This window comes from Suillus paluster (assembly GCF_016628075.1).
Source record: "Suillus paluster strain FC165 chromosome Unknown EDB91scaffold_32, whole genome shotgun sequence".
Classification (NCBI taxonomy): Eukaryota; Fungi; Basidiomycota; class Agaricomycetes; order Boletales; family Suillaceae; genus Suillus; species Suillus paluster.
In genome coordinates this window covers 248,092-276,078 of record NW_024537592.1, presented here as the reverse complement: position 1 = coordinate 276,078, position 27,987 = coordinate 248,092, and the positions used below count along the sequence as shown (strand labels likewise).

The following is a 27,987-nucleotide window of genomic DNA, read 5'->3' as shown; positions in this document are numbered from 1 at the left end:
AAACTTAAAGGGAATCAATTTGTCGTTCTCGGTTTCCAACTACCTGGACCGAATCCCCTAGGTCCAAGAGCCTCGTCGACAACATGCATCATCGCAAGGACCTTCTCATCCTCCCATTTCTTACCTACGATCTGAACGCCAACAGGCATGCCTTCCATGGCTTTAGGATCGTAAACGGGCTTTTTTCCCAGGTACATGCGCGAATCGAATACTTTTGATCGGCCGGAGGCGCCTGGCTCGAAGTCTGCTGGTAGCTGGTCGGTATCTGGGTCGACGCGCGTTACTGGTATGATGCCGACAGGAGAATCGACGACATTGTACATGATGGTCGCGGCTGCAAGCGGGGACAAGTATACGGAACCCCTAAAGAGTTATGAGCTTCGCGACCAAATAACAAGGCCTAGAAACCTACCCATGAGGGATCACTGGAAGCGCCTGTACAGGTGCGATGATTCCATCAAAACTGTATTTATCCCATACCTGAGGGATATTAACGGAGCAAGGTCCCTGAATATCAATACGCTCACCTCTTCATACCACGCAGCAGAAACTTTGTTTCGTTCGTCTGTCAAATCCGTGAATTCCAAGACAGATTTCTCTCGTGACAGAGAGAAGAAACGCGACATGAGCGCGTCACCCATGAACGTATTAGCGATCCAGGACACCAAGTTACGTATGAAGGAAGGTAATCTGGGGCCCAAGGTTGTCAGGAACAGACTGCTCTCCTGTCAGTCGGGTTATGTGAGTTATGTGGGGTAGATTCTTAATTATACTTGCCGGAGGGTCAGAATCCAAATATGACAGCATCTTTTTATAACCGTCAGATGTGACGAGTCCGATGAAGACCTCCATCGCAGTAGTGTCTTGATTATATGTCAGAACGGAGAATGAGGACAAGTATAAATTCGTACTCAGATGAGATGTAAACTCGAGACATTCATGTCCCTGCTTCCTGAGTGCTGAGACCGTCTCCAGTACTGCTCGCTGGCATACAGGTGATGTTTGCGTCATGTCATCTATGAGTATCCTAAGTATAAACCACGAAGAACAACCAAAATACAGCACCGTACCTGACAGGTAATAACCAAAGCGAAGCTTGGCGGAGAGTTCGACGGGTCGGTACGGCAAAGGAACAATCGTGTAAGACGGGTCCTGTTGACCAAAAATAGTTCTGCAGAACAATTCACAGTCCTGGACAGACCTAGAAATGGTCAAGAAATAGCCAGCAGCAGATTTAACAACTAACCGTGCCATGGGCCCATAACTACTGCGAATCGCTTCGTATCCAGGCCGGCAGCCTGTACGACAAAATCCGTCAAACGACTTGCCCGAGAGCATCAAGAGTATTCCATTCCTTTTGCACCGATAGAGCTGACACGGTCAGCCGACGGCTTTAGCGAGTAAATGCCGCAATACGATGCCGGAATGCGTAGACTTCCTCCAACATCAGAACCAACACCGATGGTAGATCCGTCCATGGCAAGCAAAGCCGCCTCTAGCACCAGACACTGTTAAGTATCAATTGATTTACAAGCAGATAACAAACCTCCACCCGAGCTGCCTCCACATGTATACTGGTTGTTCCATGGGTTCGTGGTACGACCCCAGAGAGGATTAGAGCACTCGAACGCGAACATCGTCTGTGGTACGTTGGTCTTCGCGATAACAATGGCGCCAGCAGCTTTGAATTGGGCGACGAGCTGGGAATAACGATGAAGGAGACTGGACGGATGATATGCCAAGAACGTACGAAAGCGTCTTTTGTACTCGGCTTGTTGGCCCACGCGGTGAACCCAATAGTTGCGTCGTGTCCCTGGATCTCATCTACAGCAGAGTTCACAGTTGGATGGCACGGACATAGAGCGACGTACATTGATCTTTGAAGCTCGCTGGAACGCCATGCAAAGGTCCCCGCACTTGCCGTGTGCTTGCAAATTCTGCGTCAAGCTCCTTCGCTTGCTTACGGGCATCCTCAAATAGGACTGTGACAAGGTATCAGGATGGAAATAGCATCGAAATGTTGGTCCTACTCCCCTTCTGTGATACAATTCGTCTCGGCTTGAGCAACGGCGGCTCTTGCAATGTATGCCTCGAGGACTTGAGAAGAGGTCCATTCTCCTTTGGCTATCCTTTGCACAATTTCGCTGGCTGCGAACTCCGTCAGCGGGTATGCATTCCAAAATGGGATGCAAAACTAACCTGTTGATTTAGTATAGATATCGTAATCGTTCACCGAATAAGGGCCAGCCAAAGACAGCGCCTTGTCTCTTGCATCCCGCTTCGACGTGATGATACTGTTTCTTTGAGCACTTCTCATGATAGATGTGGAGAATGGAGCGAGGGAAATTTATCAAGGGATGTGCGACCAGCAGCCAGTCAGCCATGTGTACCCTGGGCTGACTTAGAACACCGGTATTAATTAAGGGGCCTAAGTGCATTTCTGAGTGTGTGCGGCTTCCGAACATCGGGAAAACTTACTAATTTGGCTGAACCTTGAACCTTGGGGACAGCAGAAGGCAGGACGGAGAAAAATACGATTGTAGTTTTCTTCGTTGCGTTGCTTCTCAACATTATACAGTACTGGTGTGAATACCGCATGCTCCCATCACACACACACTCTTCAACTTTCACATCCGTCTCAGACCCCTCCGGGTTCTCCACGAATCATACCGCGCACTAGGTCTATGGCATCTGCCTTTGTTCCAGGAGCTTCGTCAATCATCTCTAGACGCGTTCCCATCGGGACAATCGAAGGGTTGATATTGCCGTGAGCTTGCGGGTTGCGATCGAGCGCGGCATTTGATAACAACTGACATGCAGAAGGATCGGTGATGAGAGGCAATACAGGGTCGACGAGGTAATGTGAGTCTGCAAACTTCGTAAGTTGCGTTAAATGAACAGGAAACACCCAACTGTCGATGTATTTTTCGCATCTGAATGGAATTTCAATGTCAATGACGCGATTCTCGGTGTAGATCCTAGCTGCCAGCCGACGGAAACCAGGCATGTCGATACCAATTGGTTTGATCAAAAGTAAATGGAGGATTCAGCCCATCTTCATCGCACCGATATCGCCACCTCGTAGGAGCGTCAAAACCATTCAAGTAAGAAGTCCTAGAACCCTTTAGCTTTAGCATTCATGAGAGGTATTCCTGCAATCGATGCCCCGGTCTGCCAGAGCGGTTACGATTTTGTGGTGGGTGAGATGTAGAACGGCTGGAGGGTCTGCTAGAAACGTTTGGTACACGCCCGTGTCTGGGATGACCATTTTGAGGCGATTTACTAGGAAAGAAAGGTCTACTGGTATTTCATCATCTGTTTCGAATTCATAGATCCATGCAGATGCATATAGTCGGTATATGGATATGTTTAATGTTAAGAAGAGGGAGAACTGAGAACCAAAGTATAAGACAGCGAATGGATTCCACTATTGTCGACGCTGGACGGGGCTCGTACGAACGGACTGTGAAGCTGTGAAGGACCCCATTTCGACAGTCCTCCAAGAGAGGACTGGCACATCTGGCAAATCATCTTAGACCAGGGATTGGCGACTGGACGTCCGGGCTGCCCGCTGCTCGGCCATGAAGACACTTCCAAAATATTATGAGCTACGGCATTATTGGTATAATCTTAGTCGTCTTTTGCAAAGTAGAAGTCGAGTTTCCAGAAGAAAAAAGAGCGCAAGGATAGGACTTGGAAAAGCAAAGCATTCGATTGACGAGCTTGCCGGATGGTAGGAGGTATACTGCAGCTGGGAAGGTTGGGTAGTAAAAGTATCTCGTCGATTTCCAATTCTGAGTCCGATTACTCATTTGAATCTCTGCTCTGCTTTACAGGTTTTCCAGAGCTTTGTTGTCACAGTGGGACGGGGAGGCTGACTAGGCGCGTGTGCAATAACCCGGACGGATCCGATGGACGGATGGCCCTTGCCGGTGAGATATATAAACGTGCCATCCTACTAGGGGGAAGTGGAATCTCAGAAGTATCTTCTATTTGGTCTATGTGAAATGGTAATACGCTTATCATAGGTGCGATTCAGAACTTTACATTAATAGGGGCGGGGCACAAACAAAGATTTCCAGAACTTCTGCTCTCGGTCGAACAACCATTAAGTTGACATCTTTCATTTCCCCATCGCCGCCGTTCTGCAAGCATTACGGACATAGGTAGTAATGTGATCAACCCTTTGGCTCCGAAATGCTGGAAACCACGAGCACGTGTAGGGTGTCTGTACTAAAAAACCACAATAGGCCGAAGGCAAAAAACAGCCACAAGTAGCCAATAGCCTTCCTCGAGGTGCGCTACCCACCGCATTCATAAGATTCTCTCTCTCCTCTCCCTTCGATCTTGGTGAGATGGAGAGAATCGTGGAATTTGTCCTACAAGGTCCAGCACTATAACTTTCGGATCAGCGGCGAAGAAGTAGAGAGTTTAGTGAACGGGCCAGGAAGCCGACCGTGAACAGGATGGGATGGGTGATCATGAAAAGGGCGAGGCGAGATTGTAATCCGACGATTTGCTATAAACAGAAATGGAATCGTATGTTAATCAGTCATTTCGATCAAGAACACACCTCATTTTCGATCATAATGGGCCTACACTGAAGAACGCATGACAAAGATCTGATGACTGCTGCAGTGAGTCGCGAAATAGTGATAAGCTTCACAAAAAATGCCTTGGAAGCGGCGAGGTTGTGAGGACCTAAGAATGCGAGCTACAAATTCAACAGTGAGTGCCCTGACGGCAGACCTCGGTGTTGTCCTAATGGCGTGATCGAGCGAACCTCGCTTTGAATACGCGTGTGCAGGTTTACGAGAGCCCGTATTGTGAGCAGCAACGCAGTGTACAGCGTAGGGGTTAGCGACCTTGAAATCTGCGCGCTAGAATTGTCCTCCCCCAGTGGGAGGCAAGTAGCGGATGTTCTAACAGGGCCCACCTGTAAGGTTAATTTTCCCTCATGTTTGACCTGGAAAGAAGATACCAATAGTCTAGAAACTTGAAAGTGGGCTTTACGCACAACACCTCCTGATTGTCGGTTGCATGATACGAGACCCAGTAGCGCTGTGAGCTTGTAGCAGTAGACTACATTCACTTAGAATGCATGTTGTAATCAGCACGGGAATCTTGTCCAGGATTGACAAATTATTACCTTGATCTCTCGACACGCGGAACTGAACGAAAAGAGTCATAACCGAGCAAGGTCCTCAGCTGGTCGCAAAGGATTTCCTCTTCTGCGAACCTGTTTTGCAATATATTAGGGGAGTAAGAGTCGACGATTCTTGACCTGATCCAAAATTTACGAATTTTGCTGACCTTGCCAATGATTCAAACTGGCGAATTGGGCGTTAATCAGTAGCCAACTTCAACCTCATGATCCGCATTGTCACGGACAGTTCCGCGTCAAGAGGTTTTGCGTTGTGTGAAAAGATGACAGGGGTGCAATCAACTTTCAAGATACGAAGCAAGTAGTAAACTTATTACTGACTCGGAGTCGAGCGTTCGAGCCAAATGCTATTGGTCACGTGGTGAAGTTGGTGGAAGAGGGTATGAGCTTGTGATAAACCGGAAAGGTCCCCAACTCACCACGATGAGCCAGTCACGAAGTCGGGGATATACATATCAAGTGATCCTGGTTCCTGAAAGTACTCAGCGTTCAGGTGAGGTCCGACTCGGATTGTAAAGCACTGAATGACCGAGCAGACAGAAAAGAAGGACCACATTGGTAATGAGACTGCAGCCGCGGGTGTGTCCAGGTTAGAAGTTGCGTTACATGACGGTTGATCATTGCAATTGTCCCGATACCGGAGAAATGTCACAGTCGAACACGACTTTAGTACGACGAACTTCAACTGCCAGAAATGCACTCAATCACTGTGATGGTTGTGTTGCACGCCCAGTGACGGTTAGGAATTATACCTGGGTGAGAGGACTATCCTGGCAGTCGACGCTGCCGGTATTCTTTGTGGGGTGGTTCCCATGTTGTCAGTCTTGTTAGACCTATACTGTCCACGGTCCGGTCTAGACTCGTTTGAGATGATCAGGTTTGGGAACTTAGATAGGTCTTTTCCGAGCTATGCCCATTGCATGTGCGTCTAACTTGACTCGCAAGTTCATCGGCTGTCTACTACTTCTGACATACTTATCGGCAGTCTCTTCCCTTCTTACTCGACGACTTCCGAGTCTTTGAAGCCTCCATGAATAACAAAGAACAAGGCATATCCAACATTACGATTGAACGAACACAGAAGGCATTGGATGATGTCGTGGATTTGCACTCGACATTCGCCAGAAAGCTCAACAAAGGTTGGTCATATTCACTTCATCCCAGTCACTTAGTGTTGTATTCCGACTCTTCGCTTAGAGGACTTCGTCTCCCAAATCATCCAGGAAGTTGGATCAGCGAATAATTACTACAACCAGAATGCCCCAGCCCTTGACTCAGCTTCTGACACGATTGCGAACCTCTCAAAGAAGAATATGAGCGACTTTCTTGGTGATGCAAAGAAGGTAATGGATGCCCTGGACGTTCTGCAACAAGTCCACCCGTTTGTTGGGGGTGTGTTTCCCACTTGTCGATGTTTCTACCCAGCCAATAGATAACTTCCAGTGGCTATACTCGCTTTCAAGGCCGTCATCAATCTTGAGCTAACACGAAGAGAGAACGATCGTAGAGTTGGGTTGATGATCGCTCAGGCATCTGATATGATGGACATGCTTCTCCAGTGCGTCCGCTGATGCCAATCCCGAGCAACTTTCGCTGATTCAATTCGTCGGTAGACTTAAGGACACCAGAGACCCTGCCATCGTGGGACCTAATGGTGAGATTCGGGGGCGTCTGGAACGTATCACGGACGCCATGAAAAAAGATATCGAGGATTGTGGAAATGCCATTGACAAGTATTACAAGTCAAAATTCATAGGTTTGTTTCTCTCGGGTTGTTGTGTGTTTCATAGTATTGAGAACTCCATTCCCAGTGAAATTCTTCAGATCATCCCATTGGGCGAGCGAATTCCTGAAAATTTGTAAAAGCTTTTTCGCGCGCACGCAGGACCTTCAGTTCGCCTTAAATATTAGGACGACGTTGAGAGTTGACATTGCGATCGATAAGTTGGAGAAGCTGATCCAGAGGCCAACCGAACGGGAAGCGAGATTCGAGAAAGAAGTGCAAATGCGCGATGGGAGGGAGAAATGTTTGGAAAGCGAAGACAAATTAGCAGAGCTACTGAAATTTGCCGAGAAACGGGAAGCACGTCCACAGAATAAAGCGCGTGCTAATCCTCTCTCCAAAGATGTTCAGCCTACCTCCAAGACCACTTCGGCGAGTGGGTTGGTCGTCGAGCAGTACCGCCTTGATGCCTCGCTACTTCACGAACTGCGTGCTCCTTTACGCAGCTTACTCGACGAGAACCGCGCGCTCTTCATGTTCAAGCTCGACACACAGACATCTGACATTAAAGACGCTATCAAGGATTCCGAAGCGCGCATCATGTGTGCTTTCAACAGCAGATTCCGACGGGTCAAGGATCCAGTAAGGATCAGTGAACTCTGGCCCATGCATTGCTAACTCGGTTAATTTCACCAGCACCTCTGTTATAGTCTGGAAAGAGATGGTATGTGTTTATGCAGGCGTGAACAAAGTGCATACTTATCATCGCCAAGAAATGGTCAACAAGTGTCAAGACGCTATACTTTATCGCAGAACTCTATGACTATTACGTCGATCGTTTTGCCCGCATCCGTCATGATGCTCCACCCGCACAAGCGATATCAGGTGGTTCATCTTTGGTGTTGCGCGTCCCATCCCCAACCCCTACTGTCTCAGTCACCTCTGATTCAGAAGGAGAAGACCACGAGCTTCCTATAGTCAATCTTGCAGACAAGTGGTGCTTGAAATACTTGACCGCTTTTTACGTTCCAAGTTTATCCGAAGGCTTCGATGGCGATGCAAATGGTTTGGTCAGCATAAGGGAAGTGAATGCCTTCACTTCCACGATCCCTTCAGGTTGGAGTCTTCCACAAGCACTCGCATACTGGGCTGCAGGTGAGCATTACTATTATCAGGTCGAGCCTGCATTGTTTACATCAACAAAGGTTGGAGAGTGGATAGCCAATATTACCACACACGAATTGAACAGATCTTGGACAGCATGGTTTATGTGCAAGCAGACGCACTTCCAGAAAACAGTGGGTGTATCGCGACATACTTGAATTCATATGCGATCGATGGTGGGTTGCTCTGCTCACCTTTGGGCGGGGGCATTTACACGGTTGACAGGTATCAAACGGCTAGTCCGTTCTCTTACAGAGCCTGGATCAGAGGATTTGGACTCAGATCTCACGCAATTGACTGCTCGGCGTCGTACAGCTCAGGAGGAGATCTTGGCGGATAAACTTGACATTGTGAAGTATGAAATAGACTCCATGGATTCCATCAAACTTTTCGGATCTGGACGCATTGAAAATGTGAGTTGTTTACTCGGTGCTTGTGCTAAATGCTCACATGAGTGCTCGTCCAGTTCTTGCTGCCTTTACTTTACCTCGTCATCAGGAGGCATTTACACATCATGAGACTCGCCAACACAGTAATTCTAGTAGAGAGAGAACTTGAGTCTGCAACTCAAACGATAGAAAATATCCTGCAAGGAGTGTCTCTGCGTGTGGAGCAACTGGCAGGTGCGCTTTAAGCTGTGTCGCGATTATCTATTTTCTTCCACCATTTCAGCATCCTTCCGTCAACAGGGGAACGATCCAAAAGTGAGATTCACTTGGTATGCGCATGGCTTGGTGCGTGGAGCAATAGTGTATTGTTTCCTGAGTCTGACACGCTGGCAATAGTACAACTTTTGGTATAGTCCAGAACTAACCACAGACGATACCGAATACTGGGAAACCTACGATTTCGGGCTTGATGATACCAAACTGGAGATCGATACGACAGCACTGAAGTTTGGTCCCTTCAGTCTGGAAGAGGACAGTGAACTGTTGGAAAGGCCTGTGAAACTCGTCGCATTTAGTTCCGGTCAGCAGCCTGAAAGCGCTAAGGACGAGTATATCCGTTTGTGGTGCATGAATGAGCTTCACAATGCACGAAACTTCTACCCTTTTGAAGTCACGCCTTACCTATCGTCCGAGGAAAAACAAAGGTTCAATTTCTTGTCCGATAAGCTGCCTTCCTCAGACGTCCAACGCTGGAGTTCATTAGCTGAACTGCACGTGCGCAGACGATTGTTCAAGTGAGTCCAGCTTCTGTTGGCTATAATTCTTTAACCATCTGATTTTCCGGTATTTAGATGTTGCTGCGATGCATGCCATTCCCTCGTTGCCGATGTTCTTCACCGTTGTATAGACTGCGAGTCCAGTGAGTGTAATGAAGACAGCTCTCCTGCGCGAGACGACTGATCATCTTACATACATAGATGAATATGATCTATGTGCAGAATGTGAATCTATGCCGGTTTCGAATCACGAGTACTCATCCAATCACAAGTCGACACACAACATGCTTGTTTTCCGCATGTCGCTACCGCACGTTCGCTACAAGCGGGTCCAGTGGCACGCCAGGAACTTCTTGTCCACTTATTTGCCCGATGCAGCACCACCAGAAGGATCATTGACTGCGCGAGAAGACGAATCTCGGACGCAATCAGGTGGAATAGATCTTCCGCATTCGACAGAAACCACTCAAGATCAAGCAGATGTTTCCGCCTCTCTCGATTTGCTGAGCAGAAACTCAGGAGCGGCATTCATGGGGATAGCTGAAACCTCAGTTGCGAATAGGGTTGTCTATACTTGTGCTGAATGTAGCGTCAAACTCAAGGGCGTTTTTTATGTATGCCTTACCTGCGGAGGTCAGATTTCTGTACGTCTAGAGAGGCATGAAGCTTAATAGCCACTACAGAACTCCCGACCGCCATTGCCATTGCCCTATGTGGCAATTGCGCATTCCACGATGTATTCAACGTGGTCACAGCGCACTACCCTCACAAACATTGGCTGGTCAAGGTTAAAGACACGGTTCAAAACGTAGGTGGAACGTCAGACGAACCTTTCGATAACTCGGATGAGACAAGTTCGCTTCCCGTTCAAGCCGACAATCTGGCTGCAATGGTGGAAGCTCGCTTTGCCGAGCAGGATCGCCGTCTTAGTGAAATTGCTACGCAGGTTGATCACCTCGTGCGTAGTCTAGCTGATTTTACGGAGAAAGCACAGTCCATCTCCGTTTGATTGACTCATAAATTGTCATTTTTGATTCTCGTGTATATTATGTCTCTGTAGCCTTGTGTAGATCTGCGCCAACTTACCATGTCCTTCGCACATGAACATGCTGTCCATTGACGTCGAGTAGCCTTCATCATGTAGATGAGTACAAGGTTGTGGGTGTGCAATGTGCATGACATGCACATAAGTATGGGGCAAGGACTACCGGGGGAATGATTCGAGTGGTCCTGGGGTAGCCGCATAGATGGTATACAGTACTAGTGTGAATACTGCATGCTCACATCACACTAACTTTCACATCTGTCTCAGACCTCCCCGGGCTCTCCGCAAACCATACTACGCACCGTGAGGTCCATCCGCCTTCGTTCCAGGAGCTTCGTCAACCTGTCAATCATCTCTAGACGCGTTCCCGTCGGGACAATCGAGGGGTTGATGTCAGCGTGAGCTTGCAGATTGCGAGTAAGCGCGGCATTCGATAACAGCTGACATGCAGAGGGATCAGTGATGAGGGGCAATGCAGGGTCGACGAGGTATTGCTTGTGCAAGTCTGCAAACTCGGTAAGTTACGCTAAATGAATAAGAAACACCCAACTATCGATGTATTTTTCGCATCTGAATGGAATTTCAATATCAATGACGCGGTCTTCGGTGTAGATCACAGCTGCGAGTCGACGGAAACCAGGCATATCGATACCGGTTGCCTGGATCGAAAGATATCCGAGGTTGGTGAGCAAGATGATAGCGGGTATAGCGTCGTCGTTGATCTTCGGATTGTGTGCGAGGTTCAGATAACACAGCTTCTCTTTGAGGTTGATCAGCAAGAATACTCTAAGAGACCGTCAGTCGTCGTGAGTATACTTGAGAAGAGTTGGTAGCCAACGCTTCATTTCCGACATCAGTCGCCTCGAGGTGGAGTCTTTCTAGGTTAGGAAGCCGTAGGATGTGAACTAGGTCAAAGTCGCGTTCGAGGTGGGCGCCATTGAGAACCAGCTCCCTGAGCGTCAAGTAGTAATCAGGTCTGCTGAACACTGTCCCGAAGTCAAGCTTGCAACTGTAACGTTTTTCCAAGAGTTTTACCGTGCAAAGGATTGCTTAAATGGAGATTCAGCCCATCTTCCTCGCACATCGTAGGACCTAAATCCAATTTGTCGATATTGCCACCTCGTAGGAGCGTCAAAATCGTTTCGGTAAGGAGTCCTAGAACCCTTTAGCATTCACGAGAGGAAGAAAATTTCCATTCATACCCCGGTCTGCCAGAGCGTTTGCGATTTTCTGGTGGGTGAGATGCAGAACGGCTAGAGGGTCTGCTAGGAACGTCTGGTAGACGCCCGTGCCCGGGATGACCATTTCGAGGCGATCTACTAGGAAGGAAAGATCTACTGGCGTTTCATCTCCTGTTTCAGATTCGTAGATCCACGCTGAGACGCATATAGTTAGTATATGGATAGGTTTAGCATTGAGAGAGAGGGAAAACTCGAAGTGGGAGCGAATGTGGATGTTTCCTGAAGAGGAAAAGAGGGACACCTTCAAGAACCCTTGGGACGCCTTGATATGACGCCGCGAGTGGATGATGCGAAGTATAAGACAGCGGTTGGATTCCATTATTGTCGACCGGGCTCGTATGAACGGACTGTGAAGAACGACCTCGTTTCGACGGGCCTCCAAGAAAGATGTGGTCTTCGGGCTCGGAAAAATCTCTGAGACGCTTCAGAACGCGTGAAGAAGTTCTCCTCCACGCCAATCCGGCGAGTCCACGTCGCAAGACTGGCACATCTGGCAAATCATCCGAGACCTGGTTTCGCGCGAGAGGGATTGGCGACTGCGCGTCCGGACTGCTCGACCATGAAGACGCTTCCAGAGTATGATGAGCTGCAGCATTACTGGTATAATCTTGATCGTCTTTTGCAAAACAAAGGCCGAGTTTCCAGAAAAAAGAGCGCAAGGATAGGTCTTGGAAAAGAAAAGCATTCGATTGACGAGTTTGCCGGATAGTAGCCAGGTATGCTGCAGCCGGGAAACTTGGGCAGTAGAAAGGATTTTCCTCGTCGATGAGGGGAAGCTGATAGGAGTTCATGTCGAAGCTGGACTCTGGGGTACCTCCTCCAAGTGACGCCAGGACCAGGACCAAGTCGCCTTCTTCAAGGTCACCAAAATAATAACCACGTGATCGTGACGTGGACAACCTGAACAAAGAAGAGGGAAAGAAGCCAACTTGAAGCCTGGTTCGGAAATCGAAGATGCGCGGGAACTAAGGGTCCTAACGTCTCTCGGTTTAAATACAACAGCCACCAAAAAATGCTCTCAGAGCGTCTGGACTGTATTCAAAGCGATGCGTAATGTGCTGATATTACTTAGTGTCCTGATGCATAACAGTAAAAGACTTAGAAGAGACAACAGCTATGCCATAAGATGTTTGAGCGCAACAACGTGCATTTCCCGTCTCCTGACGAGATCAGCATGTGAGATCGTGTTTCTAAGGTCGAGCTCCAGCTATATCGCAATGACTCGGTCAGTGTATTGGCACGAAGAACAACCGATGAACTTGCCTGGAGTAGTTTATCGGACTGCCACATCCTGGTAGGCAGGTTCTCTAAAGAGACATAAACGGCAGAGTTGGATTCGCATTGCAGCAGTTCTTGTTCGTTATTGCGAAGGATGCCGAGGGCGACACGGAAGAGGACATCGAGTCCATCAACCAAAAAGACGTCCCATACCCTGAAAAGCGTCTACCAAAGAGTCAGATGACATAGCGTACGCATATACGCTCTCACTTACCTCTATTGGAAGACAATCTGTGAAGAGCGATAAAAACCAAGAGAAGCAGATGGCTGGAAGGTCGACGCCGAGGGCGGTCAAATGCATGTAAAGTTTAGGCATGGTCTCCTGTACATATTCAAGGAGGACCAGAGGACATGCACGAGATGGTAAAAGCGAAGGCGAAAAGAAATCTTCCGGAAGTAATCGTTCGATGATGGCTGAGAGCACCCAGAACGCCTCTTCTTCATCGGCATGTACTAGCAACAAAGTGGAAGTCACCAGGTTCATACCCTGACAATACCCTACAGCAGGGTTGCGACTGAGGATATCATGTTAAAAGACGTATGAGATTGACACGATGGTGTGACCCACCGACTATATGCTCTGAGTACGCGACGAAGTTTGTCAACCCCGGCACCGTCACCTCCAAAGAAGACGTTCAGCGGCATAGTCCTACCAACATCCTTCTCGATTTCCACACAAACCAAGTCGTCCCCGTCAACATGAGCCAGCAAGTCGCCAAAAATGCCAGGTTCGCGCATATCCAAGCCTCCGCTGCACTCCAGCCAGAGCTTGGAGCGGTAAACTAGGGGTATGCCCCCTCGAACCAACCGATCAAACTCTTTCCTCTCGTCCTTGTTTGACGACAGGCCCAGTTGAGCAAAGCCAATGAGGCCCTCTGAATGCGATAATTCTTCTTCCTCGACTGAAGTGCCCAAGCCAAGAAGAGCGGCAGCACCTCCTCCAGAGTTCATGACCGCAGGTAGGACATTCTTGGGTAACTTGACTTTGCTGCGTTGTTTCACAAAGACATCCCACTCTTTCCTCTTGGCACCCTGGTTCTGATCGTGAATCTTGGTCATGTCATCGAGAAGATGTCGGATAACATTAGCGCAGACATGACGAGGCGTGGACTGGGTCACAACCAGAATCGCGGCACTAGAATGAAGCGCGAAGACAGCAGGTGGCGCAGCCATAGAAGTGACAGTAGTGGAGCGGGGCCGAGAAGATGACGCTGAGCCAGCGCGAGAACGGCGCGAAGCACTGCTGCTATCTGGAGGGGATGATGATGATACTCCCTTGCCATTAGAAGGACCAGATGGAACCGGCGACAATGGATTGCCTTCTCCACCGCAACTGCATGATTCCTTTACGATCTTAATCACATCCTTCCGGTCGTCTTCATCATCGTCTGACCAAGAATTACTTTCTTTGCGGTCAGCAATTTTGACGCCGGTCAGGCATGCGGGAGCTGTGTTGCCGCATTCCTTCGCCCGGATGAGTAGCAAGACGTCATACTGCGAGACATCATAAATGAAGCCATAGCGATCCGTAAGAGGTTGCTTGCTTTCGTCGTCGCGGTAAATTGTGAACCGAGATGCGGTGGTAGGAAGAGGGATGGTAAAGTGAAAGTCTGGAGCAGTGAGAGGAGTGTATGTGCGGGAAAGGTAATGAGTCGGCGGCTTCGCAGTCGCGGGTATGATGGACTCTAGGGGGACCGAGCCTGGTTTATTCGCAGACTGTTGCTGTTGCACTGGATTATTACCCGATCGTATGGTGGACGTCGTGCCCTCGCTTGTTGTTTTCGAGGCCTCCGCAATAGGTAAGGATTTCTTCTGCTGCGGCATGAAAGAACCGAAGATAGGCGATGTAAACGGTGAAATCATATTTGCTGTCCGCGACCTGGATTTACGGACGGATTTGCCTTGAGTGGTCAACGTGCGGTTCAGAGCCGTACTTGCATCTGTGCCCTCGATAGGACTGAGGGTTGCGTGCGCTATTATCTGCTCTCCCATCTCAGCCTTACTTGGTCTATGCTCCCTCTTCTCTCGGGGCTTCTGAGGCTCGCGGAATGACACATGCTCGTCCCGGGCACGCCTGACAAGCTCTAGGGCCAGTTTGGCAATCAAAGGACTTGTTTCTCGGCCTTGATCAGTCAGGATGCTACCTGGATCCGAGGTCATAACTCGAGTAGCATGCGCAATGGCGCGGAGTGATGCGCCTTGTGGCGGCTTTTCCTCCGTCAATGAGGGAGAGGTAGTGGAACTCTCTGATCTTAGATCAGAGACTTCTCCAACAGTTGCTAAATGCGGTGCAACAGGCGCAGGAGCAGAAAACGTGCTCAACACAGGTGAAGAGCTCACAGAAGACTTTGTGCCATCTATGCGTGCTTTGAATGACGGCTCTGCTACAGGTTTCGGATTTGATGGTGGTTTCGTCGTAGAGGATGATGGTACAGTAGGATTGAGTATAGAAATACCCAAGCTCTCGAAGACGCTTCTACTGCTTTTCCTGCGCGAAAGACTAGGTAGGGTAGGGGGAGAAAGGGGTTCTGAATGTGGGGATGAGTCTCGAGATGGTTGTTTTCCAGGAGCTTGAGGAGTTTCCTTCACGGAAGTTGTGTTCAGCGCACGGGTTTGTTTAGGTTTCCCTTTCTGCCACCAGGTACCCATCCAAGTCGCTCTTTCATGCCTTGCGTGATGAACAGGAGCTGGAGGCTCTGAGACAATCTCGGCAACCCTGGTAACGGGCAGTACAATGGATTCGGGGACTAACATGGCCACCGATTTATCAGGTGCCATTGACCCTATCCTATCGGCCGTTTCCTCTGGTTCAACGGTTGCCGTTTCACTTGTTTGAGGCAATTGCGCAGATGTGCCAAGCTGAGTCGATGCTAAGGGAGTCACGGTATCATCCGGAACGCTGCGTGAAAGTAGAGTGTCATCTTCGATAGCTTCCGTCAACGATGTCTTGAGTGACTGTGGAAAGTATCAGAGCGAATGCATGATCCAAGTAAAGTAGATTGACGCACAGAAAGGCTTCCCCGACGCTGAACTCGATGGCGTATCTCGTCGTCGTCGGTGAAGATTGATTGAATGACCCGTTTTGCCACCTCTCGTTCGGAGGGCTGCAGCTCTGATAGCAAAGATTCAGCACGCTCTTTGCGCGCTGCCTCCTTTTGTTGCAATAACTTTCTATGTTCTTCAAGCTCTATTCTGGCTCTTGACAAACTGTGAAGAGCGGATGAAAGCACACGAAGTGCGGAGTGGTATGGATGAGTGTCAACATCTGACGGAGACTCTGCGACAGCAAGTCTGGATATTGCGGCCTGGATGGCCTCATCTGAGTACTCGTGCCACTTATTGGCAAGTACTTGTGTTGTGATTGACGAAGACACTTCGGAAGTGCCATCTGGGAGAGTAGTTCTTGGAGGAAGTGAGCCTGGAGGAACAAGGAAATTGGTATCAAAAGGTGGTCCAATGATAAATCGCGGCGCTTGATGCATTGGTCTCTCCCAAAGTGCCGAAAGGGAGCTGGAAGATGCCCCACGATCTGTCACTAATTCTGCACTGGTCGCATCAGGCTTCCCAAATCCGCGAACGCTGCCCTCCCAATTTGCCTTGTTATTGGCGCTCTTGCTTTCCGGTTCCGCAAGTTTCTCTGACTGAGCTTTAAGAGTAAAATAATTGCTAGGAGACCGCGTTTCGTCTACATCCTGAGCTCCACGTGTTCTACGCCCTCGGGACGATATTTCGTTTGGAGATAGAGGGTGCAAATGCACGGGGGTAGTGACGGGCGCGGCTTGTGAAGTCATTCGCTTTGATTCCAATTGAAACTTGGCATTATTCCTGGCTGGCTAGCCTCTGCTAAAGAAATGACAAAGATGACAGAATGAGTCTAAGGGTTGGACCGTGGGACAGCCACTCTCCTCATCGAATAAGCAATTATAACTTGTATGCCTTATAATTTCTATGGGCTGGTTTAGCAGTTCAAGCTCTGAATCTCCCGCTGCAACGAGGCAGGACCGCCAAAAGTGTTGGGAAAGTCGCGACCAATACTTTGAGTGCCTAGATGGCGCAGGTGTTCTAACAGCCGGAGAAGAAGGGACGGCATGCACCAAATCAAAATTTCAGTACGAAAAGAACTGTGCCAAAAGCTGGGTGAGTACGCCAATCCAACTGTTCGTCCATCCAGTTGATCTGATTGCTGAGCATCAGATTGATTATTTCAACAAACGGAGGGTCCTTGCTGAGAAACAGAAGGACATGCTTGCGCAATCTCAGCTGCAAGCGCAGGAAGTCAAACGCAAGTCGCTATAGCTGGGAGTTGGCTGGCGTACGAGAAATTTGTTCATTTTGTTAGGCAGAATGCTTATCATGAATGAATAGCACCACCCCAGTCGGCATGACTCGACCACTGCCGAATTTCGCAAGCTGTGGTCCGTGGTTACATTTCTTTCGCCTGAAACACGCAGACTGCTTCTCATTCCCAATTCTTTGATTTTTAGATACCATTCAACTTCATCAAGAGAGGCGTTCTTGATGTCGGTCGTTTCGTCCTGTGCCCCTTTTCACATGAAAGACTATCCATATGCTGCATCATCCGAACAGTTCCTGTGCTATATAAAGGGTGTTACCCACCACATGTAAAAACCCAGTGCTGATTTTGATCCTCGCATCCGAGACGTCTCCCAGTTTTGTTCCTGAATACACCGAGACAATTTGAAGACGACTTCATATCAAAGTGCCTATTGTCATTGGTTGACGACCGTCTTGTTCGGACCCACTTGCCATCAACCTATGATCCGAGCAGTGCAGCATTGCGTGCTGTGCTTGCAAATGGTGGTTGATACGTTGATTTCTAACTTGCTTCAGAGTCCAGACACAAGAAATAGCTTGAAGCTTATATTAGCTAGCTATTTTCGGTTCGCTCCTCGGGGAATGGTGAAACATGATCAAGTTCCACTTTGTGGCTACTTTGCAGTGGGTCGCAGATGCCACAGAGGAGCGATACCCAGGAATCAGATTCTCATTGCTTCTGTTTACAGATTTTTCTCTCATCGCTTCCTGCCACATCTTGCCCATATCAACGACTTCAAGGCGCAAAACCGATTTTCACTTGATTGCCCGCAGGCTGATGTGCGAGAAGAATGCAAATATCACTGTAATGATTTCGGCTAGCTCAGAAATTGGATCATAGGCAGTACGAGTTCCATCTATATTTTCCAAGCACAGCATATGGAATCGACTATACTTGGAGTTCATCAGCTGGAGCTGTCCCGATGCTTCTAATAATGCGCATGCTAGGCCCATGCGGACGATTTGACTGAGCTTCAACTGTGGATACATATATCCTGCTATTTCCCGGTTTCTTTGAATTAACCCCCTCTTGTATTCGGCCGTCGTCACGGGCTTGGATATCAATGTCTTGGTTGAAGGCTAGAGACTGGGCATCGGGCGTGGAATACTCCAGCCTGTTTCACTCAGGTCTGCGAGCCATCTCCCTGCGTCCCCTCTTAGGTACTCGCACCCGGGCTCAGTCTGCAGCCCCGACTCCGTCGCTAGAAAAAACCAAGCGGAGATGCTCTCTGTCATCTCGCCTGCTCAAGCGAGGTACCTCAACTAAGAGTCCTCCTACATCTAAAGAATCTAGTCCGCCCCCGTCTGACGCGGAAAAGGTAGTGCGTCCGCGGCCATCGTCCATGTTTGTGAGCTCCACCAAGGAGCTTCAGGAGCTCTGGGTAACAGGGGGCAGCTATCTTGATGGCACCGATGATCGCCCGAAATTGATGTGCGCTTACTTCCTGCACCACTACTGATTTAGGGCACTGATGTCAACTCACACAGCCAAGATGGTCTACTCTCGCCTATAATCGACTCTGGAGATCTGTTTTCCTCATTGCCTCAGTCACGATCGTTCTACGTGAATCTGAGGGACCCATCACCTCTTCCACCTAAAGAAGAATCTTTCCTGTCTTTGTCAAATGACTTGGACGCGCTCTATCGACCGCCCCGTCGCGAGCGCCCGCTCTCTACCCAAACCATGCCTCTGCCTTCTCGCAGATTTTCGGGGCGCAACCGGCGCGAGCGCAGGGAACGTATCGATCCTGCTTGGATGCTGGAGGAATCAAGTCCAGAGTTGGAGGCGCAGGACGATGGAGAGAATGCTGATGTCACAGAAATAAACCTTGATAGCGTGTCGGATTGGCGCCAGTTTCACGTTGATTGGCTCCAGAACGAGCCTGCTGTGCAGTTGACTACCCCGATCTAATTGTTGCGTGGTTATGATTCTGCTATACTGTATGTGATTCACCCTTGTATTCTTACCACATGTATCGCCTATATTACCTGTTCATACACACCGCTCTGTGTCTTCTTAACTTGTGAGATTTAGTAGTTAATTTAATCCGTTCTCTACGAAACGAGTCGAGAGTTAGGAGGGCCACATCCAAAATAAGCATGATTACATAATAGATGAGGAAGTTGTTCAGCGTGACCTGCTCATGGCTGCTTGCTAACTGGTCTTTCATTCGTCTGCAGCGGTGAGATCTCTGCGTGTTATCCACCGTAAAATGTATTTAAATGTTACTGACAATGTCTTGTTTATCTACCATCAGGACACGTTAAACCTACGTAAAACATATCTTGCCATCTGCTTCAGCAAACAGTCAAATCAGGCGCCGCGGCTATCCTGTACTCACACGACAGGAGTCCAATAATCCCCCTCCAGTTCCAACCGGTGTATCTTCTATTTCACTCTCACATAGCTTGGCTCTTCATCTGGGGTCACCATGCCTGCCAAGTACTCCCACGTGAAGAAGAGGACGACGACGAATCCCAAGAAAAAGACTGGTAGTACGATCCAGCCCGGGAAAGACAGCAATCGCCACAAAAAGCTCCCCAATCATATTGACAAGACGATCACCAATGCCATGTCGGCAGTTTCGCAACTGGAGCGTGCCATCGCGAAGATCTTCCTGATCCGCTTCGAGCAAGATATCGCGCGCCTGTTTTCAACACACGTATTCTGTGTCGCTCTTATTCACTTACCAACGTTTATGATGCGCTGTATTACCGTTTGCGGGCCCAGCTGGGTCGCATATAATGCAGATTGCGAGGAGATCAAGGACTTTTTCCGTTCCGTCGTCAGCATGGACCTGCGACAGGCTGGAGAGAGAGTCTCGACGAAGAGCGTCTTGTGGTCTTACACAGCTTTGAGAGAATTCGTGCGCTTTCAATTTTATTTCATGTTCTGGCTCGTGCTGATTTCAATCTATCGTAGGCACTTTCTAATAATGTTCCTGTATGCCGGAAGCGCGGCTTACATTCACTTCGTTTACTTCCTCACTATGACTCGCTGAAGGTGCACTTGGACTCCCTGGACTCAATGCCGCACGCGTCATTTACTAAACCTCCTCACCTCGGTGCTCTCACGGAGGGCTTGGGGGCCCTCGAAGAAGCATGCGAGTTAAAATACGGGGAAAAGTCTCCGTTAAGGTCCACCCCTCCTCCCGGATGGGACCATCAGTGGCACATAAAAGTACGTATGGGGTATGAGAGGCTTGCTCAAACTCTCTGGCGTGTGGCCCGAGAATTTGATGTCAGCGGATATGGCTGTGTACTTCGGGAGAAGCTTACAACAAAGTGGTGCGATTGTGGATGCTCTACGGATCACCTTGGTGAGGTCTGTGAAAAGACGGTACGGGAAGACGAGGAAGGAAGCGGTGTAAGGTCTGGCAAGCAAAGAGAATGGGATGGGCGAGGTAGGTCATTTAGGCGATGTGATGATAATATGTAACATGGGTTACAGGGAGCGGAGTTCTTGGCTGGGAGACTGAAGAAGAAGAGGACATATGGGATATCGATCTTGATTTTGGCGGGAGCGACTCTGAAGAAGGGGAGGGCTTTGGGTCCGAAATGACCATTGCTCAAATGATGGAAATTAGGTTCATCAAAGCAGAAAGAGAGAAAGAATTTGTGGGTTTTGTTCCGAAAAACGCAATAACATTCTCATTTGTATCTTAGGGTAACACCGCGTTCCGGCGAGGCGACTATCAGCGCGCTGTAAAACACTACAAGGCAGCACATTCAATTGAGCCAGAATTGCCTCACTACCAACTCAACCTTGCAGCGGCCCATCTAAAACTGAGCAAGTGTGTCACGGTCCTTCTGATGCGTGCCTTATTCTCACATAATCCATAGTTGGCTTGAAGCTGAAGAAGCTTGCACGAAAGCCTTGGGACAGCATCGAAGCATAAAAGGCTATTATAGACGCTCGAAAGCGCGTCGAATGTTGGGTAAGCTAGATGACGCTGTGCTGGGTGGGTGTATCTATTGGATCGCCTCGCCGATATGCTGAGCCGCTGTCAGATTTACGTGCAGCACTCAAGATACAGCCTTCAAACAATGAAGCACTGGATGAATTGCTGTCTATCCTTCCGCCCGATGATTCATCACGTTTAGCTCCTTCGTCTTCATCCCTTGCGACGTCATCCTCCAGTAGTTCACCAGCCCCCCGAAATGCTAGTTCGCTATATGACCACCTGCATTTGCCCAAACCGAAGCAGCTAAAACAATTGCCGTTTGCTCGGTCCAGTAATGATGATAAGAAGATCAAGGTTTCCTCGATCCCAGTGTCCTATGAAGTTCCTATGATGCCATCCGGGAAGACTGCGACCGAGCTAAAGCCGAAAGATCTGAAAACGAGGACGGAGTCGTTCATCTTTCCAAGTTGGGAGAAGTATACGGTTAGGTTGGCTACTGGTTGAACGTGCGCGAGGTTATTTGTTCGAGACTGTATGTTTTGTATGCAGGCTTATTTTTGTTGCCACTTTATGAGGATCATGTTGGTTTGGTGAATATTCTACCTCTTGTCCTGCGTTCGATGCACGTGGAGATTGAACCGAGCTGTACTCTGCAATGTATTACACAGCCACAAGTGTCATACATCCCTGTACTTATGCATTTTCACTGGAACATTCAGCATAAATTTGTAACTCGTAATTGCCTGTGAGTGTATCATGTGAAGTTTGAACTGGACTGATTGGCACAAGATTGGCACGACAGAATATTGGCGCCGCAGCCCAACTGTTGATTTCAGTCACAAAATCGACATCATGTGTGATAAGGAAGTTTGCTATTACAAGCTGGCGTCATACCGATCGGAGTCGGGGACTTGGTGAGTAAGCGCCGCTACGATAAAGAATAACTAGTAATACATATTCTCCGGATATCAGGATTATATTCTCTGAAACTTCACCTCTGAAACTTCACCACCCAAGTCTCAGGCGCCTCCCCACCACCGGCGATAAGCCTGTCCCTCGCAAACATCTCATCCTTGACCAGTCCCACGAATGCAACGCGAGATCCAAGCCAGTCGACACGGAGTAGCGGTGGCCATCGCTGCACAGGCCTATGGTTCGATGCATCAGCGCTAGGCGCAAAGCTCACCGTGGACCTAGTGCGTGATGCAGAATTTGAGCTCCCGTGCAACGCAGGCTCCATCCCCAAGCGACGAACACGCGCTCTGATAAGACTGGCGCGTTTATCGTCTCCAGCGGTGCCCCACTCCGTGTCCGTGAGTGGGCGCTGTAATGCAGCGTGGAGCGCAGCGAGATCGCCAAGACACGTCACGCATTCTTCTCCGGCACTGGGGCTTATGTCGAATGCCCAAGGAAAGTCTGGGCTGACGAGCCGTATTTGCCTGGGGCGTTCGGGTGTAAGTGGGACACGGAGGAGCTCGTACCCGTAGCCAGCATATGGAGATGATGACGGAAAATGGAGAGAGGTGGGTGAGTACCGCAGGTCATATATCAGTGGCACAGATGGTGGGGCGAGAAACGGATGGGGGTAGACTGGCGGGAAGCATGAGAGTCAATTGCAGTCACAAATTGTGTCTGCGCCATACCTTTTGGGGTTTCATTGGCGTTTAATGGTATTAATTGTTGTGCAGAATTGTAGTCATCTGATGACGATGCAATGACAGAGAACCCACTACTCCATGCCCACGAAGCAGGCACTTTTTGGCGTTGAGAGTCGACGGGCCCCATCATATCTACAGATGTCATCAGAACAAAAGTTCAAGGTAGAACTGAGAAAAAGGTGCCTACCTTGCGCCCACGGATTTATGTGGGGCCGAGTTTTATACTGGGTATGAATAGGGTGATGTTCTAATGACAGCTAAGCAAGGAGGCGTGGAATAAGAATTAGAGCTCACGGGTATGGGCGGCATTAACGTCATGGTACAGACGGTGCGATGGAATATCAATTGCAAAAGGGACGCGCTGTGTAGTAGATGGAGGTAAAGCAACATGAGGAAGCTGTTTTTCGGGGTGGGGCCACCCTTCGTAGCGAGCATCGTGCAACCGACCCGGAAGAGAGATGTCAGGATTGTTAGGGGCAACCTGGCACTGGCATAGCCAGGGAGGACGAACTGTAGGAAACATGAGAGAGGTGACGTTGATGTATGGAGAGGGCTTGGAACGCTCTCGGGGGGAGGGGGGATGAGGGGCACCCTATATACCTGTTGTGTGAGATCTGTAGTACGCCGAACGAAGTCAGATCCAAAGTGAATATTTCCCATGCCGTTCCCATACGCGCGTACCATAAGTGACTATGGATCGGGCCTCTTATCCAACAGAAACAGCGTATATACCTCAATGCCGTTGTGTGAGATCTGTACGCCGAACGAAGTCAGATCAAAAGTGTATTTCGCAGATTTCCCAGTCACCTTGCCGTGCATACCATAAGCGACTATGAATCGAGCCTCTTACCCAAAGTAACCTCGTCCATTTTAAACCCACTATTTCGATGATCTAGCAGATCGGTATTAGCAACGTATCAGTCCATCCGTGAATGTCTATCTCTTCTGGTTTCGTATTGTAATAGGATTGATAATCAGCTCGAGCGCTTAATCACTAGTAGTACTCTGATGAGCGAAAGGAAGGGAAAAAAAGTGCGGGAAATATGCATCAGGACGTAGCGCCTGTTGGCTATGGGGCAAGGACGTGAAGAAGCATATGTTTAGTGCTCATGTCGTAATTTACTTTTGTCTTCTGCTCGCCGTCCGCTTCAACACACACGACCACCAATACGGTGCTCGACTGACCTTCTACTTCTGCCATATGTGCCAGAGCGCTGCTTGCCAAGCGACTCCACGTCTAATTCATTGCATCGCTGGTGAGTGAAGGACTTTGGCTATGCGACAATAATCTTGATCCATATGTGGGACAAACTTTTTAGAAGGAATGGCTATATTCATTCGTCTATGATCTGTCAGTAGGGGAGACTATCTTTTGACCACGTACGTGGCTGACTCAGATGTGTCATAGGCTGTGCTATGCATCAGTGAATTGATGAGTCTGTGATATGGTAGCTGTGAGAAATATAGTGTGAAATAATTTTGCTACTGCTGAATATACCTATGTATACGGCAAGAAATATTAGTGATCAGTACATAGCCATAGATGTCTGAAAATTCATTTTACCATGAGGAGTTCGCGACAAGATAACGACATTGCGCCGTCGCAGCGATCAATGTGCAATAGCATCGTTAAGTCATACTTGTTGACTCATACCATATCCCTTCATTTATATTTTAAACTACCAAGTGATATAAGACTTTATCGTGGAAAGGACCATTAGCACTTGTAACCTAATGTAGATTCTTATGAGAATTTCCGACAAGGTCATGAATTTGTGTAATTAGGTACCGTTTGTCGAGCAACATCATATTCCCTCATTTATATTTGACTTACAAATCTATATAAGTCGATTCAAATATTGCGTGAATTACAATGTCATCCAAGATCATGCACGTGACCATCACCTCAGCCTCAAATTTTACTGTAGTATTATCGGATAACCTCAAATCATGTGACCAGCGCAAGTGGTTGAAATTGGTTTGTCCTTGTTTGTGCAGGACGGAAATTTTCACGCTAAGTTCCTTTCAATCTTGTTTCACCGCTACTACCACCACCTCTCGAGTTCCTCCTGTTCATGGTGGTCCCTCCCTGGTTTTCCTTGTGGTTCCTCCCTGGCCGTTCGTGGTGGTCCCTCCCTGGCCTTTCCTCGTGGTTCCTCCCTGGCCGTTCGTGGTGGTCTTTCCCTGGCCTTTCTTCGTGGTTCCTTGCTGGCCTTTTCTCGTGGTTCCTCATTGGCCATTTCTCGTGGTTCCTCGCTGGCCTTAGTCCCTCCCTTGTGGCCGCTCTGTCATTCATGTTGTGATATTCCCTCTTCGCTATCATTCCCTGTTTCTTTTTTTGTCCTGTAACTACATATGTATTTGAATATAAATAAATTTGATTTTCTTCATAAAATGTGTGTTTGAGGTTGAGAATTATTTGGTGCTGGTGATAAAATGGCAGGTAGTTGCGGGGAATCTGTCATGCTGGCGCTTTTGGTAGTTCTGTCTAACTTACTCCGAGTAGTATCATTCTGACATATACCATATAAATTTGACGGTTAGACAAAGCATTGTAAACCATTATATTTTCGGGTCAATTATTTGATGCTTTGGAGTTTGAGTAAAATCAGGTGCTTCTCTCGATCATAAAATTTTATAGGAAAATCAGGGAAGCGTCTTTCCTCTATAAAGCCAAACATAACAATGTGATGGTCCATAGCAGAATTACGCTAGTTCTTGTGATTATGTACTATATATTGTAATTTATGGCCTTCTACTTTCCTCATGGGTTCACTGATGCATAGTCGCTTATTTTCACCATCATACATCTGCTTCCAATACTATGGTTTGTATCTGATGCAGTGGATGCATGGGCCCTTCCCCGTATCTGAGTGGGCGTTGCAATGCAGTGTGCAGCGTAGTGAAAACTTCAAGACTCGTTATGCCATCGGCTCTGGTACTGAGGTCGAACCAAGGGGAAGTCGGGGTTGATGAGCTGTATTTGTTTGGGCCGTGCGGGCGCAAGTAGGACGCGGAGGAACTCGTATCCCTGGCGCAGGCTATAAGTACTGTGATATTGATACATCACTGAACCTACAGTGGTAATGAAAATGTGATACATGAATTGCTGTAGTGCATAGCATCCGTACAGCTGTGACATATCACTTGGTGAATCCCAAAGTTTGCTTCTCTGGCTCCCTTTTCTAGTATATGCTTCCATACTTCTCCTACAGCTTCTCTTCAAATTCCTGGCTTCTCCAGGCTCCGTGGGAATTACCCCACAACACCAAAAACATCGCCCATTTTAGGAATCTCCACAATACCAATTATTCCCACACCCTCCCCACTTCACTGCAGCTTCACCACTACACCACAATAGGTCCCCCCTTGTATCTGAGTAGTAGTTTTGTATATACATGTATAATATAATATAATAAGCCATTTTTTTATTCATTTGTGTGATAGGTCCCCCTCCAGGGCCCTTTCAAAATAATGTAGGGTACAAAACATTTTCGCACTTTTACCCCTTTGATATGGAAGTGTTCCAGGGCATTCAGAACATGTTTAGTAGTATATATGAAGAGATTCCCATCTTTATTTGACCCCCTGAAGCGCCCTGCATCAATAGATATAGCATATATACAGGAAGATACAGAATATGTTCACATGTGTTTATTTCTAGGTAGACAGACTTTGAAAAATGATCCCCAGCATTTATTAAACAGTAGGAACAATGTATCAGGAGCCCAGGACCATAGGACAAGACCTTGTTGTATAGTGTACCCTCCCTCTCCTGGTGGTTTACCCCCTGAGAAGCTTTTTCCTGTAGGACCAGACCTCAAGGAGGGTATGGGGTCTATTTCTATGTATATTGGTGGTAGATACATCATATAGCTAGACAAGGACACCTATATGATCCTTCTATAGGAACAAAACTTGACAAATCACAATTGTGACATTTTTGATGTGTTTTACCACCCCCCCCTTACACAGATTATCCAAGCTACTCAGAGACTATCATTAATATATGTTTATATGTTTATTATGCTAAGGATCCATGAGATTTAGGCCGGAAATTTGAGATCTTATGTAAAGGGGGTATTTCTACTGATCAGAAGCCCACATGGTAATCATAAAGCGAGTTTAGGCGAGCGGGGACGAACAAGGAGCTGGTAAGAATATATAATCTCAGTCTCGAGATACTCGACTCGGTAAAGTATTGTAGTACCTGGTAAGAATATATACTACGGGTATGTTAGCTCGTGATAAGTAAAGGGAAATAATAGTAACAACTTACATCTCAGTCTCGAGATACTCGACTGAGATGTTCTAACGCGGTACTCGACACTTTATAGTAGTTAGCATAGTGATACGAATAAATGGTAGCATAGGAATATATTACTATGTCTCGGCCGACGTCACGACGTCGCGCGTCACATAGACTGCTCGCAATGTCTCACTCTGACATCTCATTTCCTCCTCCCGGTCCGTGCTCCGAAACGTCAGTGCTCAACACTATATAGCTAGCTGTGTGATTATGTAGTTGTGTGTAGTAGGTACTTGACACATTGGGCTACAGGTACTAAATTGACTATATAGCTCCGTGTAGTCAAAGGTATTTTTCCTGATGAAACAACAACACAGGAAGCCCGACTTGACAATCGTAACAGCGGAGATGAAAGCAGCGAATTACCCAACGCTGGAAAATGAAAATGAAACAGGACTGCTCTGCGTCTTCGAAATGGTCTGCGACGATGCGTAGATTTTTGCAAGTTGACCGAGTACATCCAGGGATGCGGTACGGGTGATTTATCGAGTTGAGTACCACGTACTAATTTTTCGTCTTTAGATGTATGGGGTTTGATATGCGTATGTGAGTGATATACTGGGGAATTGCCTAAGATCCCGGAATGTAACCCAAAATCCTGCAGACCCCATAGGTCTTCCCAGCACCTCACCGTGGCACGGGCGACGCGCTCTGTGCTGCGTTGAACCGCATTGACGGCATTATTGCTCCCCTCATCAAGATTGCCACAACACCGCTCGGTGGTAGTGCATCGGCAAATACAGCGAATGGGCACGTTGTGATCGCGTCCACGTTTGTAATGCTGATGGCTTTCGTATTTTGCAGTCCTGTCTTTGTGTCTGCTGCGTTGTTTATGGTTGCAGCCGTCTTGACGATATTGCTTCCTATCGAAGTGAGTCTGCGAATACTAGTGATCTATGTGCGGCTGATGTCTCATCTTACAGACTGCGGGCAAGATGGCTTTATGAGTCTCATGCACATGGCAGACTCCGATAACAAGTTTGAGACCGTGATGATTCGA

The 27,987-nt window shown here is 48.1% G+C and overlaps 12 protein-coding genes across 12 annotated transcripts; 6 read left to right on the top strand and 6 right to left on the bottom strand.

Moving 5' to 3' along the window:
• Window positions 1-14: 14 nt before the first annotated feature.
• Window positions 15-2,317, bottom strand: EDB91DRAFT_1237765 (amidase signature domain-containing protein; the record flags this gene model as incomplete). Its single annotated transcript, XM_041321626.1, has 12 exons — window positions 15-363; window positions 413-480; window positions 528-725; window positions 778-863; window positions 912-1,016; window positions 1,071-1,241; window positions 1,364-1,495; window positions 1,547-1,700; window positions 1,751-1,824; window positions 1,872-1,982; window positions 2,047-2,148; window positions 2,200-2,317. The coding sequence occupies 12 exons, from the start codon at window positions 2,315-2,317 to the stop codon at window positions 15-17; spliced, it is 1,668 nt and encodes a 555-aa protein (XP_041176383.1).
• A 59-nt stretch (window positions 2,318-2,376) lies between these two features.
• Window positions 2,377-3,191, bottom strand: EDB91DRAFT_458534 (uncharacterized protein). Its single transcript, XM_041327333.1, has 2 exons — window positions 2,479-3,191; window positions 2,377-2,428 (listed from the first exon to the last, which is right to left on the bottom strand). The coding sequence occupies exon 1, from the start codon at window positions 3,005-3,007 to the stop codon at window positions 2,639-2,641; it is 369 nt and encodes a 122-aa protein (XP_041176382.1). The 5' UTR covers window positions 3,008-3,191; the 3' UTR covers window positions 2,377-2,428; window positions 2,479-2,638.
• A 3,319-nt stretch (window positions 3,192-6,510) lies between these two features.
• Window positions 6,511-8,743, top strand: EDB91DRAFT_1138627 (uncharacterized protein; the record flags this gene model as incomplete). The annotated part of the gene is made up of 8 exons (XM_041318899.1): window positions 6,511-6,556; window positions 6,608-6,722; window positions 6,778-6,920; window positions 6,976-7,529; window positions 7,661-8,042; window positions 8,093-8,227; window positions 8,277-8,464; window positions 8,518-8,743. 8 exons carry the CDS (start codon window positions 6,511-6,513, stop codon window positions 8,683-8,685), a joined length of 1,731 nt encoding a protein of 576 aa, XP_041176381.1. The 3' UTR covers window positions 8,686-8,743.
• EDB91DRAFT_458479 (uncharacterized protein) lies at window positions 8,710-10,508 on the top strand. Its single transcript, XM_041327331.1, has 5 exons — window positions 8,710-8,785; window positions 8,837-9,234; window positions 9,292-9,359; window positions 9,418-9,849; window positions 9,900-10,508. Exons 2-5 carry the CDS (start codon window positions 9,068-9,070, stop codon window positions 10,223-10,225), a joined length of 993 nt encoding a protein of 330 aa, XP_041176380.1. The 5' UTR covers window positions 8,710-8,785; window positions 8,837-9,067; the 3' UTR covers window positions 10,226-10,508.
• On the bottom strand, window positions 10,375-12,293 carry EDB91DRAFT_1203406 (uncharacterized protein; the record flags this gene model as incomplete). The annotated part of the gene is made up of 6 exons (XM_041320683.1): window positions 10,375-10,766; window positions 10,812-11,047; window positions 11,100-11,247; window positions 11,297-11,416; window positions 11,464-11,764; window positions 11,832-12,293. The coding sequence occupies 6 exons, from the start codon at window positions 12,291-12,293 to the stop codon at window positions 10,525-10,527; spliced, it is 1,509 nt and encodes a 502-aa protein (XP_041176379.1). The 3' UTR covers window positions 10,375-10,524.
• Window positions 12,294-12,463: 170 nt separating this feature from the next.
• EDB91DRAFT_458526 (rab-GTPase-TBC domain-containing protein) lies at window positions 12,464-16,661 on the bottom strand. Its single transcript, XM_041327332.1, has 5 exons — window positions 15,789-16,661; window positions 13,349-15,735; window positions 12,995-13,295; window positions 12,766-12,945; window positions 12,464-12,709 (listed from the first exon to the last, which is right to left on the bottom strand). The coding sequence occupies exons 1-5, from the start codon at window positions 16,569-16,571 to the stop codon at window positions 12,617-12,619; spliced, it is 3,744 nt and encodes a 1,247-aa protein (XP_041176378.1). The 5' UTR covers window positions 16,572-16,661; the 3' UTR covers window positions 12,464-12,616.
• A 15-nt stretch (window positions 16,662-16,676) lies between these two features.
• On the top strand, window positions 16,677-17,096 carry EDB91DRAFT_458305 (cytochrome oxidase c subunit VIb-domain-containing protein). Its single transcript, XM_041327330.1, has 2 exons — window positions 16,677-16,917; window positions 16,975-17,096. The coding sequence occupies exons 1-2, from the start codon at window positions 16,729-16,731 to the stop codon at window positions 17,074-17,076; spliced, it is 291 nt and encodes a 96-aa protein (XP_041176377.1). The 5' UTR covers window positions 16,677-16,728; the 3' UTR covers window positions 17,077-17,096.
• A 962-nt stretch (window positions 17,097-18,058) lies between these two features.
• EDB91DRAFT_458287 (uncharacterized protein) lies at window positions 18,059-19,165 on the top strand. Its single transcript, XM_041327329.1, has 2 exons — window positions 18,059-18,547; window positions 18,604-19,165. The coding sequence occupies exons 1-2, from the start codon at window positions 18,180-18,182 to the stop codon at window positions 19,025-19,027; spliced, it is 792 nt and encodes a 263-aa protein (XP_041176376.1). The 5' UTR covers window positions 18,059-18,179; the 3' UTR covers window positions 19,028-19,165.
• A 116-nt stretch (window positions 19,166-19,281) lies between these two features.
• EDB91DRAFT_1138615 (uncharacterized protein) lies at window positions 19,282-21,765 on the top strand. The gene is made up of 6 exons (XM_041318898.1): window positions 19,282-19,982; window positions 20,039-20,519; window positions 20,567-20,733; window positions 20,782-20,909; window positions 20,959-21,077; window positions 21,127-21,765. The coding sequence occupies exons 1-6, from the start codon at window positions 19,548-19,550 to the stop codon at window positions 21,522-21,524; spliced, it is 1,728 nt and encodes a 575-aa protein (XP_041176375.1). The 5' UTR covers window positions 19,282-19,547; the 3' UTR covers window positions 21,525-21,765.
• A 56-nt stretch (window positions 21,766-21,821) lies between these two features.
• Window positions 21,822-23,615, bottom strand: EDB91DRAFT_1138610 (uncharacterized protein). The gene is made up of 6 exons (XM_041318897.1): window positions 23,486-23,615; window positions 23,411-23,431; window positions 22,973-23,278; window positions 22,866-22,925; window positions 22,664-22,810; window positions 21,822-22,610 (listed from the first exon to the last, which is right to left on the bottom strand). Exons 3-6 carry the CDS (start codon window positions 23,199-23,201, stop codon window positions 22,012-22,014), a joined length of 1,035 nt encoding a protein of 344 aa, XP_041176374.1. The 5' UTR covers window positions 23,202-23,278; window positions 23,411-23,431; window positions 23,486-23,615; the 3' UTR covers window positions 21,822-22,011.
• A 1,001-nt stretch (window positions 23,616-24,616) lies between these two features.
• EDB91DRAFT_1138605 (uncharacterized protein) lies at window positions 24,617-25,141 on the bottom strand. Its single transcript, XM_041318896.1, has one exon. It carries the CDS (start codon window positions 24,999-25,001, stop codon window positions 24,693-24,695), a length of 309 nt encoding a protein of 102 aa, XP_041176373.1. The 5' UTR covers window positions 25,002-25,141; the 3' UTR covers window positions 24,617-24,692.
• A 2,471-nt stretch (window positions 25,142-27,612) lies between these two features.
• Window positions 27,613-27,864, top strand: EDB91DRAFT_1010176 (uncharacterized protein; the record flags this gene model as incomplete). The annotated part of the gene is made up of 1 exon (XM_041312403.1): window positions 27,613-27,864. A coding segment is annotated over one exon (252 nt), but the record flags the coding sequence as incomplete, so codon positions are not given.
• Between the last annotated feature and the right edge of the window lie 123 nt (window positions 27,865-27,987).

Excerpts from the sequence above, each read along its gene's own strand:
- EDB91DRAFT_458534 (XM_041327333.1), bottom strand. The coding sequence starts at position 3,007 with ATGCCTGGTTTCCGTCGGCTGGCAGCTAGGATCTACACCGAGAATCGC.
- EDB91DRAFT_458479 (XM_041327331.1), top strand. The coding sequence starts at position 9,068 with ATGAATGAGCTTCACAATGCACGAAACTTCTACCCTTTTGAAGTCACG. Across the intron at positions 9,235-9,291 it reads GTGCGCAGACGATTGTTCAA|ATGTTGCTGCGATGCATGCC; the intron begins GTGAGTCCAGCT and ends TCCGGTATTTAG. Across the intron at positions 9,850-9,899 it reads TGTATGCCTTACCTGCGGAG|AACTCCCGACCGCCATTGCC; the intron begins GTCAGATTTCTG and ends TAGCCACTACAG.
- EDB91DRAFT_458526 (XM_041327332.1), bottom strand. The coding sequence starts at position 16,571 with ATGACTTCACAAGCCGCGCCCGTCACTACCCCCGTGCATTTGCACCCT. Across the intron at positions 12,946-12,994 it reads CAGATTGTCTTCCAATAGAG|ACGCTTTTCAGGGTATGGGA; the intron begins GTAAGTGAGAGC and ends ACTCTTTGGTAG. Across the intron at positions 12,710-12,765 it reads AGTCCGATAAACTACTCCAG|CTGGAGCTCGACCTTAGAAA; the intron begins GCAAGTTCATCG and ends ATTGCGATATAG.
- EDB91DRAFT_458305 (XM_041327330.1), top strand. The coding sequence starts at position 16,729 with ATGGGCTGGTTTAGCAGTTCAAGCTCTGAATCTCCCGCTGCAACGAGG. Across the intron at positions 16,918-16,974 it reads AGAACTGTGCCAAAAGCTGG|ATTGATTATTTCAACAAACG; the intron begins GTGAGTACGCCA and ends GCTGAGCATCAG.
- EDB91DRAFT_458287 (XM_041327329.1), top strand. The coding sequence starts at position 18,180 with ATGTCTTGGTTGAAGGCTAGAGACTGGGCATCGGGCGTGGAATACTCC. Across the intron at positions 18,548-18,603 it reads GATGATCGCCCGAAATTGAT|CCAAGATGGTCTACTCTCGC; the intron begins GTGCGCTTACTT and ends CAACTCACACAG.
- EDB91DRAFT_1138615 (XM_041318898.1), top strand. The coding sequence starts at position 19,548 with ATGCCTGCCAAGTACTCCCACGTGAAGAAGAGGACGACGACGAATCCC. Across the intron at positions 20,734-20,781 it reads CAGAAAGAGAGAAAGAATTT|GGTAACACCGCGTTCCGGCG; the intron begins GTGGGTTTTGTT and ends TTTGTATCTTAG. Across the intron at positions 21,078-21,126 it reads GCTAGATGACGCTGTGCTGG|ATTTACGTGCAGCACTCAAG; the intron begins GTGGGTGTATCT and ends AGCCGCTGTCAG.
- EDB91DRAFT_1138610 (XM_041318897.1), bottom strand. The coding sequence starts at position 23,201 with ATGTTTCCTACAGTTCGTCCTCCCTGGCTATGCCAGTGCCAGGTTGCC. Across the intron at positions 22,811-22,865 it reads CATAAATCCGTGGGCGCAAG|ATATGATGGGGCCCGTCGAC; the intron begins GTAGGCACCTTT and ends TGACATCTGTAG. Across the intron at positions 22,611-22,663 it reads CGCCAATGAAACCCCAAAAG|TCTACCCCCATCCGTTTCTC; the intron begins GTATGGCGCAGA and ends GCTTCCCGCCAG.
- EDB91DRAFT_1138605 (XM_041318896.1), bottom strand. The coding sequence starts at position 25,001 with ATGATAGCGAAGAGGGAATATCACAACATGAATGACAGAGCGGCCACA.